This window comes from Hesperophylax consimilis, chromosome 14, assembly GCF_061612785.1.
Source record: "Hesperophylax consimilis isolate HC1 chromosome 14, BYU_Hcon_1.0, whole genome shotgun sequence".
Classification (NCBI taxonomy): domain Eukaryota; kingdom Metazoa; phylum Arthropoda; class Insecta; order Trichoptera; family Limnephilidae; genus Hesperophylax; species Hesperophylax consimilis.
The window spans coordinates 37,597,982-37,615,640 of record NC_142849.1 but is presented as its reverse complement, the minus strand read 5'-3'; the positions used below and the strand labels follow the sequence as shown (position 1 = coordinate 37,615,640).

Below are 17,659 nucleotides of genomic sequence, written 5' to 3'. Positions count from 1 at the left end.
CATGAAAATTGTAAACATTATTTATTTTGTTCACCTCGATTCAGGCCCGGCCGGCAGATTCAGGGTAGGTTAGGTATTATCAGCGCCTTGGTTCCTTAGTAGCTCCTTGGCTTGTGGCAAGTCGGCGCCCGGAGCAGACTGCTCCATTGCGCCAGCACAGGGCCGGCCCTGCCTCCACTTCTTGTTACTGGTGGTTATGGATATTTGTCAAAAAGGCACAACGCTATACGGGCTGCATGCATATATTTTTTTTTCTTTAGTGAGGCAAAATGTAGTTCATATAGCTGTCTATCCGCCCACACCGAATGCAACCCCCGCTAACCCCTACTCGGTGTGGCTATCCAAAGTAATTTTAAAATACTTGGCTTTAAAAAATACAACAGGCTAAATGTGACACTTTCAGTAAATCTTATTCCATACCAATCCTTATGGAAAATGTTTGCTTTACACAATCATTGGTTTCAGTCTGAGTGGGGATATCATTATATCTATTTGTTACCAAAAAAGAAGATAGTAAAACACTTAACACATTTCGGCAAGGTATTTTTTGCACTGACGCTACCCTGACTCTGGGTGAAAATTCTTCAATTTGTTTTAAATCTCTATATCTTCGAAAATAATAAAAATTTCTACGTAGTAATTAAGCATACCCAAGCTATAAAAGTACTAAACGAAAATCGAATATTATTTGAAAAGCTGCTCAATTAACCTTGTAATATGTTTATTACCGTCCGCATATCGGTATTTTCTCATACTGGCTTTCTTTAAATACGCCTGACATCTCTCGCTCGCTTACACATTTAGTTGAGTGGGTGCGGAACAGAGAAAGAGATTCGAATCGGGTTTCACGGTATAAAAACCCTTATTTCAGGAATTGAATTATTTCAATAACAAATAATACACTATCCTTTTGTTAAAATACCGATGTAAACGAAAGGCACGAAAATAAATATAAAAAACAGGCTTGCATAACAGACGATTCGATAATTATTTACATATAGTTGGGACCTTTATAAAGAGATTGGTTTATAATATTAATATAAAAACATTGAATAATTCCGTTTTTTCTGCCATTGAAATGAGCAAATTAAGCGTCAATCGACCGAACGTGTAGAACTACCTTTCCCGGCCGAAGTGTGTTAATATTCTTACGATTTCGGATGTTGTAAAAATATCAACTTGACTATGCCATGATGCATAATAACGTAACGGCTAACCGTTATTATGACCTTTTTTCTGATGTGCCTACTTGTTTACAAAAATGTTTTTGCAGCGAAAAATTAATAACCTATCTCCTCCACGTCCTCTCGTACACTGACTGAATATTATTCGAGAAGCTTTTTACATACTAAAACACATTTTATTTATTTAAGGAATGTTTAAGTGCCTTTTAAAATATTAAAAATAATAGGGGGTTTAAAGAATGTTGATGTTGTAGTAGAGGTTCTCTACTCTTTAAAGTAATGGAGATCCGAAGGGGTTTGGAGAGTAATTTCATAGAAATTAGAAACATATAATTCAATATCTTAAAAAATAGTGACATATTGCGTAAAACTCTAGTGCAGGGGGTTAACAATGTATTAAAACTGTGATATGAACACATTATTAGATCTTCAATAAGAGAAAATTTAATGAATATTTGAAACTTGACTGGCAAGTAGCGATATTCAAACCTACATTTTAAATTGATTTACCTATTTTATAGTAACTAACTAAAATGGATTGGCTTTTTCTTTGTGATGCCAGTTTGTAGTTTCCTACTGAATTTTAAAATTGTTATTGTGTGTTGGGTACAGATGTTTTTATTTATAAATTATACATGTGACAACTAATACATACATTCATTTACATAACTTTTATAAAGCAAAGGGTGTACTTTTTACAAGCAAATCAATAAATATATTGGAATTAAAATATGTATATTGTTTTATATGTCTCTCAAGTCCTAATAAGTAATTCTAAAGTAATGTGGAGCAATACAAACTAATTTATTGGAATAATAATATTTACCTACTATTGTGTAATAACATTTCTAAACATGGCATGTGTGTCGTACTAGATATAGCTACGCGAGCGATAACTACCCAAATTTAGGTTTGTGATTTTTAAGAATTAAAATGAATTTTAAATTTAATGATTTGGGATAAATGTAGGAATCTAGGTGGATTCATTGGCTAAACTAAAAAAGCAGTTATATGTTTCAGTAATAATATTTGGAGGTACGATTCAATCAAATCGAAAACGGAAATCTCCATCGCTCTTGTGATTGGTCAGGCATTCTAATTAAAGACTAAATAAATATTAACTTTTACAAATATTTAGTTTGAAAACCACATTGAGTACTAATACGAGAGACGTGTACCCAGTGTTGCTTTACTTTTCTGTTCTTTCAACAAATATAGTATCCGTGTATTATTATGTATAAAACCCTATCAAACTCCGTTGCATAGTTTAGAAGAACTTAGCGCACAAACAGACAAATGCGGGTAGTAACTTTGTTCAATACAATTGTGGTTTTCAAACAAAGTGTAATTTTTATCAAAATTATAAAAAAATATTATTTCACTGTACGAATGACACGAAATGGGAAACGTATTTTAAGTTTATTTGTTAAACTATTGGTTTATTGTGCTAGGAAATTAATATAATAATAATAATAATGATTTATTGTCTTCTTTTCTTAGTAAAATATAGAGATAATGATATCCTCACTGGGATCTCCCGTGCTGAGGATTTCATTTACATATTATAATTTAATTATAAGAAAATTAATATTACAACAAAGTTACATATGAATTTAATTATGAACGTATATCATGTAGTATAATTTTTTTTTTTTTTTTAATAATTTTAAAATAAGTAAGATAGTGTTTTTTTGTATAGTTCAGTTTAGTAGATTCTGTTTTAGTCTGTGTTTGATATCAATATATTTATTACCTATTTATAAAGACATTCCGCTGATGGCTTTGCTGTAACTTTAGCCTTTTTCTCATAAATTACGCATAAAATAAAAAGAGAGATTACAGGGGGGCAGAATCATATCAGAACATTGTTTTTAGCGAATTTTGAAGACACCTGGAGACCATCTAGATTGGCGTTCTCTCCTCTTAAGTAATTCTATTTGTTTGGCACAAAAGTATAGTGATCTATTCGACAGCCTATTTATTTTTACTTTCATTGATGTCGTACGGGTGATTCCATAAAAGTGTGTTTATTTATACACGCTGTATTGGATAGTATGCCAAGCCAAAGCCGCTGACGTCATATTTGAGTTAGGAAATAAATCTCACATTAATTTCTGAAAGATAACAGCACCTTGAATCACTGCCAAAATATGATAACTTGAAAAAATGCAGAGTTGTATTCAGACAAAACCATTCATTCATTCATTGCGAAATTATTGCTTACTAATTGCAAATGAAATACAAGTAGTTGATTAACTACTACTCGGCAAGTTGAATTTATTCAATCTCTACATTACATTTTATTACAATAAGGTGTGAAACGCCTGTGTTGAGATTACCGAGTAGTTGTTAGCTAGGTTTTTGTTTACACAATATTATGAAAATGACTATACAATTCAAGTATGAATATAGAAGATGAAGATAATGAAGCGAAAATAATAATTTTGAAGTAATTAAATTTCAGTTTGACAAAAGGCATAGAGATAAATAATAATAAAAAAACCAGGTAAAACTACCGCCTAGATTACCGCCCCATAGCCCATCACTTCCATATTGTGAAAGGTATTGGAAAGGGTTGTTAATAACATGTTCACAATGTTCACATACCACGAGAATGACAACATCCGGTAATATGGAGTTTGACAAAACCGATTCTGTGACGATCTGCTCTGACATATGACGCATATTTGGGGGCAGGTCCGACACCGGGCGCTTGTCGGGAAGTTACCATCGTATGGGATCCATCCAACCCTGAATAGTTGGATTGCGGACTTTCTCAAGGGAAGATCAATCAAACCTTAGTTGACGGCTCTTTTTCCTCTCCACACCAAATCAATACGGGGGTACTACAAAGATCTGTCCTGCCACCATCTCTGTTTTTGTTGCACATCAACAATCTCATAGAATGTTCACCAATTCGTTGCTACGCTGACGACAGCACTATTCACAAAGTTCATCTTTTGGACAAACCCCCTTCCACTTACGATGCCCGTACAGCTCGGGAAGTTTTGAGACAAAAGTTGACCACCACCTCGAGAAGGTTAGTGCCTGAGGTAAGGCCAACCTAGACCTTCTTTCGCCAAAGAAGGAGTTCAATGACTGTCTGGTGCAATTTGATGGAAGCACCCTCCCCAATAAAGGATTAAATATATCAGACTGACTAAAGTATCGGGGCTCCATAGAAGCGGCTTCCGAGAAGCTGCGCATCTTGTATAGAGCTGACCGATTCTCAATAGTGACCAGCTGCTAATCCTATACAAATCTGAAATACGCCCAACAATTGAATTTGGGAGCCACCTCTGGACTCGAGCCCTACGATACTTGATTCTGTGCAAAGGAGGGCGGTCCGTCTGTGACAATCCATTATTAACAGACCTATTGCCATCTCCAAAGCACAGACGCAATTTGGGCATGCTGAGTCTGTTACACAGGTATTTTAATGGATCCTGCTCTAAGGAGCTAGCAGCATTGATCCCAGGTGCACCGGTGGACACCCGTTCACAGTTGATGCTGGCTTCATGAGGAGAATGTGTAGTTTCTTCAGGTCAATTTGTGTAAGTCGGCTCGTACGTGGATCGAGCTACGGGCATCCGTTCTTCCTCCTTCATGCAATCATCTCAAGTCCCGCATTAATAAATCCATTCCTACAGCCCCTACCTTAACCCGCTACCCAACCGGGTGGCGACATAGCTCCCCTGTCTTTACAGTTAGGGGCTATCTTGTGAGGTGTCCCAAAAAACAATGCCAATAGAATATCTGTAAAGATCATTTAGAAAAGAAGTTGTGTGTTTCCCTTTCTCTTATTTAAATGATTTTTTTCTAGTTATTCTAAAATTATATTTACTAAAGTTTATTTAATTTATACAACATTGCAACATGCATAGTTCTCTCAAGATGTATTTAATTCCTCGTTAACATTCTAGTTTTCTAATTAAAAATCTAAATGTTGCCAAAGTATTTGGACGAGGTTACACTTCTCTTGGCCCATCCGGAATTCAACATCAGCTCAATGATAACTAAGGATTAGTTCCCACACACAGCTGAATTCGTCTCTGTATTTTTTTCATTGCTTCCTATTGAACTGTGGAATGCTAAATAGAGACTACATGTAGACCATTTTTTTTAAAAGCACACCTTCAGTTGTAGCAAGTTTCACCAAAGTTTATACCAAATAATCGGAGGATATTTTATAATTTATTGTTATTCAATTTAAGTTTAAAAATTTGTGATTTTTTTGCAATGGCCGAAGAAGACTATGTTAACAGTGTGATGGATTTGCACAAAGAAAAGAATTGGAGGAAAATAATAAATAATTGCAGTGACGACAATGACCACTCCAGATTGCTTTGGGTCTTTCCCAGTGAGGAAAATATTACCTTTATCGGTGATGCATTAAAAAATAATAATTGTCAAAACGTTATCAGCGTTGGCTGTGGGACGGGGTTATTGGAATGGATATTAATGGAAGCATTAGGTGAGCTAAATAATTCATTAATTAAAGTCTTAAACATTTTATGAAATAAGCTTTTAAAAGTACATAATTTCTCCAAGAGAGCTTTGTTCCGAAATTATAGATTTGGTTCCCTAAAAGCAATTTTCTAAAATATATGTATTTTTAAATTTAACTTGTTAACATTATCGAAATCTTAAAATATGGCTCCACATCTTGATTGTCCAAAGTTAAGGCGCCGAATATACCAATTTCAGAAGTAGAGTAGCGTTAATCAGCTGACATTTTCTTTAATATCTCAGATTAATTGACAGCATTTTTCAGTGGCATATTTTTATAAAGTACTTGATTTTTGATTTGTAATTATGGAGATGATGTTGCACAAAAGCAATGTGAAAATTGAACTTCAGATTATTAAATTTTTTGATTAAAGCAACAGAATTCATATTACAATTAATGTTTGTGTGTGTAGAGAAATTCAGTCATAACAATTTACATACTTACTAAATTGTCTTGAGCGTTTTATGTAAACGCACCACATAATAATATTTCTTTTGGTTGTTTGATTGCAGGCATAAATGTAATTGGCTTAGAAGTCGATGGCGCATGGTGGGATTGCAAATACGCCCCCAAGGCTTTTATTCCATTGCATTTAGCTAAATTCCATCTGGAAGACGACCCAGTAACCCAACATCTTCTCAGAGCCCGGTCTCAAGCCCTCCTCTTCTGCTATTTCAACAATGGACCAGCGTTTGAAGACTATATCAAGCACTTTGATGGTGATATGATATTTATTATTGGCCCTGGAGAAGGGAGGAACACCCACACCGAGCCAACGCCGTTTAATCCCAACCTCGGAGACGAGTGGAACCTCAGGGATTCCCAAGAAGTGCGACACACTAAAGACTTCATAGCTGTCTATCTACGGGTCAATCAATAAAATGATTTTACAGTATTTATTAATTAAATGGATTAAGTTTAAAACATTATAAAAACAAAGCTTTTTATGAGATAAAATATTGTCAGGTTATTTTTTACCGGGGAAAGTTTGTCTTACTTTTTTTTCATTATCTTCATATGGACGGGCACAATGCCTCTCTCCTAACTAGCAAGTAAGTTAATAAATACTTGAACATTCACCATTATAGTCATTTGTTCTTTTGACTGCTAGTTGGGAGCGGCTCTCGTGCATTGTGCGTCCCGTCTGTAAGTAAAGATTAACTCTTCTCAAATGAAAAGCAGGAGGCATTTGAAGGAGGTTCTTGTCCAAAACCGTTGATGAAGAAGTTTATGATATGGATTTTCAAAAGGTGTAACTTGTAATATCATCGTTACACATCAAATATGGGCTATGTGACTCTGAGTACAAACATGTGCTATGTGACTACAAATGTGGGCTATGCGACTCTGAGAACAAACATGTGCTATGTGACTCTGAGTACAAACATGTGCTATGTGACTCTGAGTACAAACATGTGCTATGTGACTCTGAGTACAAATGTGGGATATGCGACTCTGAGTACAAATATGGGCTATGTGACTCTGAGTACAAATATGGGCTATGTGACTCAGTGTACATTCTGAGAAAAACGAAAAGGATAGCAGCAATAAAATATTTGATTCAAAATTATTCCAATTTGACACCTAGGCCATAGTCTAGTACTGGAGAGATTTATTATATTACTAGCTGTACCCCGCCACGCTTTGCTGTGGCTCAGTATGTCTGTGCAGATAGAGAAACAATAGCACGTGTTGTTTTCAGGTCCAACATATGACGCTGTTTTTATCTGTCACATCATTGAAGAACTTTCGCAGATTTAAGATTTTGAACAAACTATCATTTTTATTTATACACGGTGTCCGGAAACTCGTAGTACAAGCGGGAAACTGGAGAATCTACACCACATGGGGAACCCAAATAAACATTAAGTTTTTTGATTTGAGCATTTTCACAAAAAAAAAAAAAAACAAAAAAAATATATTTTTCTGCTATTTTAGGGTTAAAGTTTTTTCTGGTGTTTAGGGTTGAACAACAGATGTTTTAACCCTGCAGAGCAGAAATATTTTATGATTACAACGGATTAAATGAAGGGTGATTTCAAAATAATGCTTCAAATCCAAGTTTCTTCATTTGTTTTACTTTCAAATAGTTTTAATTAGTTGGGTACTTAATTGGTTTTTACTCGATATCTTCAGTAATAATTTATAAGAATTTGATTAAAAAAAAAAAAAAAAAAAATCAACTTCTAACTCGATTTACTCGATAACGAAAGCTCAAATCAAAAAAAAATATACTAAAAAATCGACTCCAAATGTGATGTAGATTCAGCAGTTTCCCGCTTGTACTACGAGTTTCCGGACACCCTGTATAGATAAGATTCTATTATCACAAAGTATATTTGTGAATGTTGTGTACATACCATAACAATTGAACTGTAGAGTGGTATAAGATGTGATATTATTTATATTTAATATTAATTTCATACTATTTTTGCAAAGTACATATATTTGAATTTGAATGACACTTTTTTATCCAACAAAAGTGTTAACACTTTCTAAGCCGTGCCCGGACCATGTTCGGTATGCATTTTTCTTCCAGTTTGCCTGCACTTTAAGCAACTTCTATCCTCATCCGGCTGAGTACGAACTCCGTTCGTGTAGATATTTTAGGCTAATCGGCCAAGTCCGAACTGTGTTTGTCTTTGGTTTGCATATTTATCCTATCTAAACTACGTGTCCTGTTCGTGAGGTGTTAAGTTTAGAGTCAAGTGGGATTTAAAATTCACACACCCTCCCAAAATCGTTGCTGTATAACAAACAGTTTTTATATGGCGAGAGATCAACAAGCACTTCAGTTGCCGCGCAAGCGTGGCGTGTGCGACTTTTAGCCCGAAAATAGCAGAACAACAAAAATAAAACTAACTGCAAAATGCATTGTTTTATTTTGAAAAAATCTTAAAGAATCATTCTAACATATTCAAAATTAAATAACCTCAATTTAAATAATGGTTATGTTAATCTGAATGATTGAATATTTGCCAAAAAGCCCGGCCGGATGTGGTATGTTTACTTAAAGGCACCCGGCCAGATAACTCGGAACTCTGGCGATAACTGAGTCAAAAACTGCATTCGGACGCGACCGGATACTCTTAGCACGCATACAAATTTGCAGCCTGGATAGTTTTAATATCACTTATCTTGTGTCATCACACTACCAGTACCCGGACTTGCAGCACCCACATTTACATAGAAAAAAATCCATGCAAAATTATTTTACGCAACATTGATATTATTAGTTGGAATACAATTCTAAGTACAAAAAAAAATTAAGTATTGATTTTGCTTCTACAATTCCTACACATATGCGATGACGATATGTTATGTGTAGGTCAGTGGTCGGCAAAAAGTTATTGGCCAAATATGTACGTTACAACGATTTAAAAAAATTCTGAGAGCCAAACCTGTTTTTTTAATTTAGTAAACCTTTATTATAACTTTAGACCTTCATTAAATTACGTGTACACTGAATAAAACTTGATTTCACACTTAATTAAGATTTATTCGTTGATAAACAATAATATAACAAGGTCTTTATAAATTTAAAGCATGACAATGACTGACGAACACTTAATGCGAACAATGTCTTTGCATATTCTTGGAAAGTTTCAGTAAGTCAGGCAGCTTGAAGCGGCGAATGATACCGTCGCTCCAAAGTATACGTGTGTGGGGGTCTATTCCCTCGGCGCAATGCGCTTGCCCGGGCCAAGGAGCCAAAGAGCTGCATGCGGCTCCGGAGCCGCACTTTGCCGACCACTGGTGTAGGATACAAATAAAATAATAGTTACTCTTTTGACATTTAAAATTTATTCCAAATTTCATATATTTTATTTTTGTTGGTAAAATATTGGGAAAGAAATTTTTGTATACAGTCGGACTTGGTTATATAACGATCACGGTAATAGCTATTTATAATTCATATAATTGTTGACTGTTATAACGAGGTCGATTCCCTAATATACCGAGTAAATTATTTTCAACACAATTTCTGAATACGTGAATGAGTCTGAAAAGTAGTTGGAAATTATTCTCCAAGTAAGTATATAGTAACAAACAAAGGGGCGGGAATTTCCTATCCCGTCGGGGACGGATTCATATTTTTCTACCTGTGTAAGATTTTCGGCTATGTGAACCATTTGCTATCCATGGGGCATAATGTAAAATTGTCATAAAATCTGCGAAATTTGAGCTTAGCACATTTATTCCCTTTTTACATCTTTTGTATTACAACGATTTTTTTTTTGTTTTCGTTGAGGGGGACGGGGTTGACAGTGAATTTCAAGAGTTAAGGTTTCTGTTGAATTTTGTTTTATACAAACCGGTTCTTCAAATTTGGTTCCATTTAGAAAATGCAGCGTAAATTAACTCAGCCCGGGTTTTCAAGAATTACCCCAATCTTTTAGGTTTTTCTCTATAGCCAAGTGGCCCGTAAGAAATTGACATGCGGGCCTCAAGATTGGGGCCGCGGGTTGTGCATCACTAGATAAAAAGATACACAATTTAGTGATATTTTTGTTGGAATCTTTGAACCAGGTGATGATAGTTATAACGCGTTTATTGTTTTAAAGAGGAAATTGAAAAGTGTGAAAGAAAAATCTAAATTTGAGTAATAAAAAGTGTATTTTGTTAATAGGTAATATGTACCTACTCGTATTCTGAAAATATACTATAATAATTAGGTAGGTACATACAACTTTTAAAAATCCGATTTGGAGCATTTTTAGTTGGTCCCCTCGCGCTCATTATAACCAAGTTTGACTGTATTTACATAATATTTGTTTAAATTATTGGTAAACAACTAAAATATGGTAAGAATGTATGAAATCTCCGCATTATTTTTGGTTGTATAAACTAAACCTATTTCTATAAGGTTATATTATTGTAAATCTTTTCTGACAATAATTTATTTCAAAGTGTATATATTTTTGTATATTTTGTAAACTTCTTTATAATATATTTGTATTATTATTTAATAAGTTCAGTACATAGACAGTTTGACAATGCCTTCTTCAGGTAAAGCAAAATATAAAATAAGTAGATACCTAACAACAAAAAAAATCGTATTTGATTTTAATGAAAATAAATAATTGCATTTACAATTTTTTTTAAGTATTAAGTCCCAGTAAGTATTTACACAAAATATTATACATATGTACTAGGTACATATTATAATAAATAAATTAATATCGATCTCAAAGCATCTTTGTGTAACCTAACCCTTATTTTCATGTTGATCGTTCAATAAAGCCAATGTCCATTCTATATTTTGAATGGAAGGAAATTCTAGTTTCAAACCCAAATTTTTAACAGCCTCGAAATTCATGATCTTGCTTTTGTCACTGCTGATGTGAACTTCAGAAATGATTCTGGGCTTTTCTTTGACATGCTTAATGCTTTTGTTACCTACTTCCAAATTGGAAATAAGCGGTATGGGCATGTTTTGAACATGATAATTATAAAATTGTTGGCTTTCTTGTAATCCAAAGTTGGAATCGTCAGCGAAATTCGGTATGGACTTCATTTCGCACGATGTGTCGTCGACGACTATTATCTCATCCTCGTCTAACATTTCAACAAAAGCGTCACCGTAAGGGTAAGGGTTGTCTCCGTGAGGATTAATGGCTCCGCTGGAATTCTCAAATGAGGCCGGGAGCTCCTCAATGATGGATACATTTTGCATTTGATTCAAAGCATTCCCATTATCCTGGTACAATCCATCTTGGTAGATATAAGAACCCATGATATCAGACTTGTTTTCAAACTTAATAGGTATTGTGTGTTTCGGTATTTCATATATTAAGGAAGCGTTGTCATTTAAGCTTGTACAACTCAGTTCCGATTGCGGGGGAATATAAGGCTTATTTTCTACCTTTATGTCTGATAAATCAGAAGGCTGATTTGTTTCTACAGGTGTCGATATGTTATTCCTCAAGTTTTGTGCCTTATTTAAAGAGGCATCAGAAGGAGCTTGTATAAGCAGCGTATCGTTTGAAATATTAGGCACGTGCAGATTGGAGAAGAAATTAGACGTCAAAAGGTAGTTGGGTAAAACTGTGTTATCGGACATGAATGGGTCCCTTGAGATTAATTTTGAAACTGGTAATATGTTGTCATTTTGAGAACTATTGGTATTGATTGTAGTGTGATATTGCATAGCATTGTGTTCATCGGTGGACAATGGTAGATTCAGCAAAGAAAAGCGAGATTTTCCCTGAGCTTGTAAATTAAAACTATCTACGTTATCTGGCCCCTTCAGAATTAGATTACTTTTCACTGAAATTTTGGGTTTCTTTCTTGGAAGATTGTCATTCACATTGGCCTCACAGTGGTTACTCTGCGAGGGTATGTTTAACAGTTGGGGTGTAAAGCTGCGTAATGCAATGGAATTGATGTTATCAGTTTCAGAAAACATTTGAGACCTTGGCTTTACTAAAATAATAGGAAAGGTTGGGTTTTTACTGGCCGTCTGAATATTCGTAGTGGATATACATTGTTGTAACATCTGGCTTTTCTTGACCTTATTTGCTGCAGAGTTAAGAATGTCTTTGATGCTTTTTGTAACAAGACTGATTTCATCGGAATCTTCCGGTAAATTGTAATATAAATCATCAGACTCTTGATGAAGTAAATTAATAATTTCACGACTGGAAGCATTGTGTTCGGGATTAAGCGCAGTATTGGCTGTCTCAACTTCAGATTTATCATTCTCTACGTCTGACATAATCTCTATTCCTTCTGTGTTTGAAGAAAAGAAATGGGAACTGTTCATAACTAAATCATTAATAACTTCAATGTTTTCCATCTTGGCCGGTGGCGACTTGTCGTCTTCTGGTTTAATAACTTCCACTCTGGCTGTCTGTGGAATTGATTGTCGTGGAGCGTCGGTAGTATGGGTGGACATGTGCACGGTGAAGTTATCTTTATTGACAGTTTTATAAGAGCATAACGGACACAAGTGCAGGCGGTCAAATTGGACGCCGGGATGTTTGGATAAGAAGTGTCTCTTTAGCGAGGATGTCTGTATGCAGGCGTATGCACAATGCTCACAGTTGTATTGCCTGTTCTGTGTGTGTATCTGGAGATGACGTCGCAAAGAACTTCTGATTGCCGTCTTGAATGCGCACTGGTCACATTCAAAGGGCTTATCATCTGAAACAAACTTTATTGGTTATGGTTTGATGCATGTAAAATAGTGAGTAACAACCTTTAAAAGGGTTTTCAATATTGCAGTTAGTATAATAACACATTTGTATTATACTAAGGGGGTATTTCACTATCCTCTCGGTAACTATCCATTATGTTAATATATAAAAAAATTAGCCTGCATATTTTTGTATAAATAAAACAAACAATTACAATGTTTTTTCTGTATTTTTTGTGTGTGGATAATTTATCATGAAAATGAAATAATAAATTAATACAAAACTCCAAAACCTTCCATGAGAATATAATTACTCATTTTCTCCAAGTAGAGATGGCGCTACTGTTCGCAGACTACATATGGAAGCTTTCAGTAGGTCGATATTGGTCTCGTCTATGTACCTACTTATAGTTTTTAAGTTTTATATGAGATGTCAGATTGGGAGGGGTGGCGCTATCGGTATGTTAGCCTAGAACCCTCTATTGGGCCCTGTTTGTAGGAGTAGGGTTCTGCCAAAAGAAGGTCAAACATTTAGGCTTCCATAGCCGATATAAAATGTACCGCTAATATAAAATGTACATTATTCTATGGCTATCCTATTATTATAGGATATTACAGCTTATCGAGAGGATGGTGAAATACCCCCTAAGATTGAGAGTAAATTCCGTACTGAAAAGTGTACTGCCCGCCACCGCAGGAGATGCATGCAGCTGTTAGCGGAAAGAATGAATAGTTATAGGATGAATAGTTCATCCATACATAGTACCAATGTCCCACATTGATGTGATGAAGACTCAGATATCTGGGAAGGAAGGCAACAATACAATATATTGTGGAATGAATCCCATAGCAAAAGTAATAATATGATTAGTTAATATGGCACATGTGGTGCGGTACCTGAATGCGATTTAGAATGCAGAATGAGAGAATGTTTAGTGGCCGTGGCATATTCGCACTTCTCACAGTAAAAGCTGACTTCCTTCTGATGAACACTTCTCTTGTGCGCCAGAAGATACCGTTTACTTTTGAAATCTCTGTTGCAAATGTCACACGAAGATCTTGCGAGAGGCGTTTCTCTGTGGGAGATCTTGTGATTGGCCAGCTGTTTGGAATTCTTGAAATTTTTGGCACAGACTTCACAGTTGTACGCCTTTGTTTCTGAGTGTATTTTTTTGTGAATTTTATTCAGTCGGCTGACTTTGAATGTTTTATACGAACACTGATCGCAGCTCTGCATTTCTAGGTCGATTTTATGGTGAATCCATAAATGTGAATGTAGGGATTCCACTGACATTGCAGGCTTTTTACATTCTGCACAAAACAGCTCATTTGTGCTATTCAGATGACAAGTTAAGTGGTAGGCCATATTTTCATCAGATACTAATTTGGCGCTGCATCCTTCAATATTACACTTTTGTTTGACTGGCAATAAAGAGTTTAACTCGCCAGAGACGGCTTTTTTATTATTACAAATTGTTGATATACTTTTTTTAAGCGGCAAACATTTTTTAATATTTTTTGACTGGCTTTTCTTCGATATATTGTTATTGATTGTCTTTTTAGGCGGTGATTTTTTAACATCTGGAACACTAGACATTACATCTACAAGTTTGTGAGTCTGAGCGTGGGAGAGATTGGCCTCTAATACGGATGTATTAATTAAATGCTGTCCACGGAGAAGAAACACTTCCCCGCTGTTTTGAATACCGTGAGAAATGAGACCTTCCGGATGAGACATTTGTCTGGATGCATTTTCTACCAAATTTAAATTTATTTCGTCGTTTGATAAATTCAATGTCTGCGAGGTGCCCCCGTAAGTTTCATGGTTGAATATTTGTACATCACTTTCACTTATTATGGGGTCTGGTGGAACTTCAATCACAGAAGCAATGACGGTGCCTTCGAAAGGGGTCTGATCTTCGCATTTAAAATTACCAATAACAACGTCCAGCTTTTCAATGTATTCCTTTTTTCTTTCCGCTTCTTTTACCAAACTGAACACCAGTTTGGGGATGTCTTTGGGGGCCATTTTGTGGTGGCTCCGGAGATGTACCGTCAGACTGCTCTCCAGGTGAAATATTCCACAACAACCGGGGCATTTTATCCTGATACTTTTGTTTTCTTTCTTTTTGTTTTCTGATTCTGAAGGAATGTGAAGAGTCTGCCAGTGGAATTTGATATCCTTCACGGATAATGCTAAATAAGGACATTTTTTGCATTTGTAAAAGTCAACATTTCCTACGGATTCCTTCACCATATACGATAAATCATCCTTCCCATTTTCTTTTCCAAAATTAATGATATTATTTCCAGGGTGGACAGTAGCATACTTTTTGTTATTTACAATCATTTTGTATGTTATTCTTGAAGTTAGGTGATTAGATTATAAATCTACATAATAAAACATGTATTTAAATCAAATTACACTAGAACTGTTGAATGAAACTATAGTATTTTATTGCTGAAAGTTCGTGGAAGTTAGCTGATGATAACTGTAAAATATTCTCGTGATATTAATTTGTATTTACGTTTCTAGTTTCTACGTGAAAACAAATAATATTTTTTCATTACACAATTGACAGCTGTCAAAAATACGAACGGCTAAAAACGGTCCGCATAAGGGTTATGAAAATATGCTTCCAACAAGAGGTTTTAAAGGCTATTATGGCATAATGTATAAAATGCAAACATTCGTAACAATAAAAATATTTTTTACCTCCACAGAAAGGCCCTAAGGAATCGAACCATTTTTTTTAAACCAGAAGGACCAGACAATTTTTTATGGATATGAAAAAAAATTATTGTTTTTTCCAGAAATGTAATCTGTGAGCACTACATTGCTGATAAGGGGGGGGGGTTAAACCCATACCATAAATAGGCTATATTTTTTTATTTCTTTATTTTTTTGTGTTTAATTCGTAGAACTCCATTCAATTTTTTTTTTATTTAACTTTAATCAAATTTATCTGCAAGTATTTTTTGGTTTTTGTTATTGTTACAGCTGTTTCGGCTTTCAAGGCCATTTTCAAACTGTGGTTTAGCCACGTTTAGACGACTTATTAATATGATTCTATTTTACCCCCTCCCAATTTAAAATGATTTATTACCGGTTAAACCAATTTACTGATAAAAATAATTGTGACAATAGATTTCATATTCTGTGGGGGTATTTTGAAATCTGTTTTCCCCACATTAAAGTTATCTTAATTGTTTAATAATGATGTAGCAGTTATTAATTTATTTAAATGTGTTATATTGTTTAGGTTTTGTGTACATACTTAGAAGCGGGGAATAAATAATTTTCCTTACTTTATTAATTAATGTTATATTAGGGTCATTGGTTCTTATATTGTTTTCTAATTGTTCAAGTAAATTTAATCTAAGGCCCTTTTTTTCTATGTGCAAGGGTTTAAGTTCATTGTTGTCAAGCGGGACGTGATTATTTAGATATGTTCTGCGAATTTTGAAGATGTGCTTTTATTATTATAATGTTCTTTGAATCTAGTTTAGAAAGCCCTTTCCGTCTGTCCGATATAAGTAGCGTTGCAGTCGGCGTGGTCACATTTTAATTCATATAATATGCCACTATTATTAAGTTTACGATTTTTACTTTTAGAGTTTTTAAGATTTGTTCCTATGTTATTATTGGTTTTGAAAGCTATATTTAGACCTCATTTTTTTATTTCTTCTGCTATTTTTATGGATATTGGACCGATAAATTCGAGACATGCAATTTTTTCTATATTTTTATTATTTGCCGGATTTATTAAATTAATTTTATATTTCTTATTTTTTATAAATTTTTCAATGTTATTTATGTTATATCCATTATTGACCACGATGGTTTGTATCGTTGCCTTTTCTTTCTCCTACGCTTTATTGTCCAAGGGAATGTTAATGAGTCTATGTACCATTGAATAAATAAAAAAATCCCTAATTCCCCTTCTTATATACCACTCATATTTATGTTATATACGCCGCTGCATTTATTGAAAGCATTGTCTTGCATATTTTTTTTAATTATCCATAGCATCTGTCAGAATTAAGATGCGATACAAACGCTTGTAGGTTCGAATCATAAATCAACTTGGTTCGAATCGATGGGAATTCTCACTTCTCCGTACTTAGAACCGGGCGTTAAAAATCGTAAAAATGGTATGAACCGATGCGTTTTCCTTCGTACTATTGAAACCATCGACCAATGAATTGTCGATTATTAACTATAAATACAGAACATTAAATGAATTGTAAAATTATGTACCTTTACACACATATACTAAAAGAACCATCATTATTTTCGGGTTACGAATAACCTGAAAATCATACTGACAATATTTGAAAATCTCCTACTACCACCATAGTAAACGGAAAATGTTGCTTGTGTTGCCACTGTGGACATTCAGCAACTGACAGATTATTGTTTATCAATATGCTTTTACATTTTACCAAGATACGTACTTTCAGTGGCGCCTGGTGAAAGACCACCATTCAAAATCAAAATGTTGCTTAAAATGGTTTTAACAATGTTGGGTGACCGGATCTGAATATCCAGGTACTTCCCAACCTTCCTCTCCCCATTCACTTCAGGCTCACAACAAACCTCAATATATTGGGGATGCCATATTTCACCGGCTCCAGTTAGTAGTTGAGACTCTCGTACGGTATTCAAATAAAAAAAAATATTTTTAAAAAAATTAAATAAAACTAACTGTGCAAAAACTGTTTTGGACAAATTAGCAAAAGCTCAAAAATCACTACTAAGGGTAATCCTCAAAAAACCATTAGATATCATAGCGATGCACTATTTGAAGAATTCCGAGTACTGGA

At 34.6% G+C, this 17,659-nt stretch overlaps 2 protein-coding genes across 2 annotated transcripts; one reads left to right on the top strand and one right to left on the bottom strand.

The window, feature by feature from the left end:
• Window positions 1-5,020: 5,020 nt before the first annotated feature.
• LOC149418265 (uncharacterized) lies at window positions 5,021-6,618 on the top strand. Its single transcript, XM_089639385.1, has 2 exons — window positions 5,021-5,658; window positions 6,207-6,618. Exons 1-2 carry the CDS (start codon window positions 5,424-5,426, stop codon window positions 6,572-6,574), a joined length of 603 nt encoding a protein of 200 aa, XP_089495511.1. The 5' UTR covers window positions 5,021-5,423; the 3' UTR covers window positions 6,575-6,618.
• Window positions 6,619-9,507: 2,889 nt separating this feature from the next.
• On the bottom strand, window positions 9,508-15,669 carry LOC149418264 (uncharacterized). Its single transcript, XM_089639384.1, has 2 exons — window positions 13,730-15,669; window positions 9,508-12,840 (listed from the first exon to the last, which is right to left on the bottom strand). The coding sequence occupies exons 1-2, from the start codon at window positions 15,180-15,182 to the stop codon at window positions 10,904-10,906; spliced, it is 3,390 nt and encodes a 1,129-aa protein (XP_089495510.1). The 5' UTR covers window positions 15,183-15,669; the 3' UTR covers window positions 9,508-10,903.
• Between the last annotated feature and the right edge of the window lie 1,990 nt (window positions 15,670-17,659).

What these genes read in the sequence shown, in the direction of transcription:
- LOC149418265 (XM_089639385.1), top strand. Translation starts at nt 5,424, where the DNA reads ATGGCCGAAGAAGACTATGTTAACAGTGTGATGGATTTGCACAAAGAA. An exon ending in GATATTAATGGAAGCATTAG is followed by an intron (nt 5,659 to 6,206) that starts GTGAGCTAAATA and finishes GTTTGATTGCAG; the next exon opens with GCATAAATGTAATTGGCTTA.
- LOC149418264 (XM_089639384.1), bottom strand. Translation starts at nt 15,182, where the DNA reads ATGATTGTAAATAACAAAAAGTATGCTACTGTCCACCCTGGAAATAAT. An exon ending in GCATTCTAAATCGCATTCAG is followed by an intron (nt 12,841 to 13,729) that starts GTACCGCACCAC and finishes AGTTTGTTTCAG; the next exon opens with ATGATAAGCCCTTTGAATGT.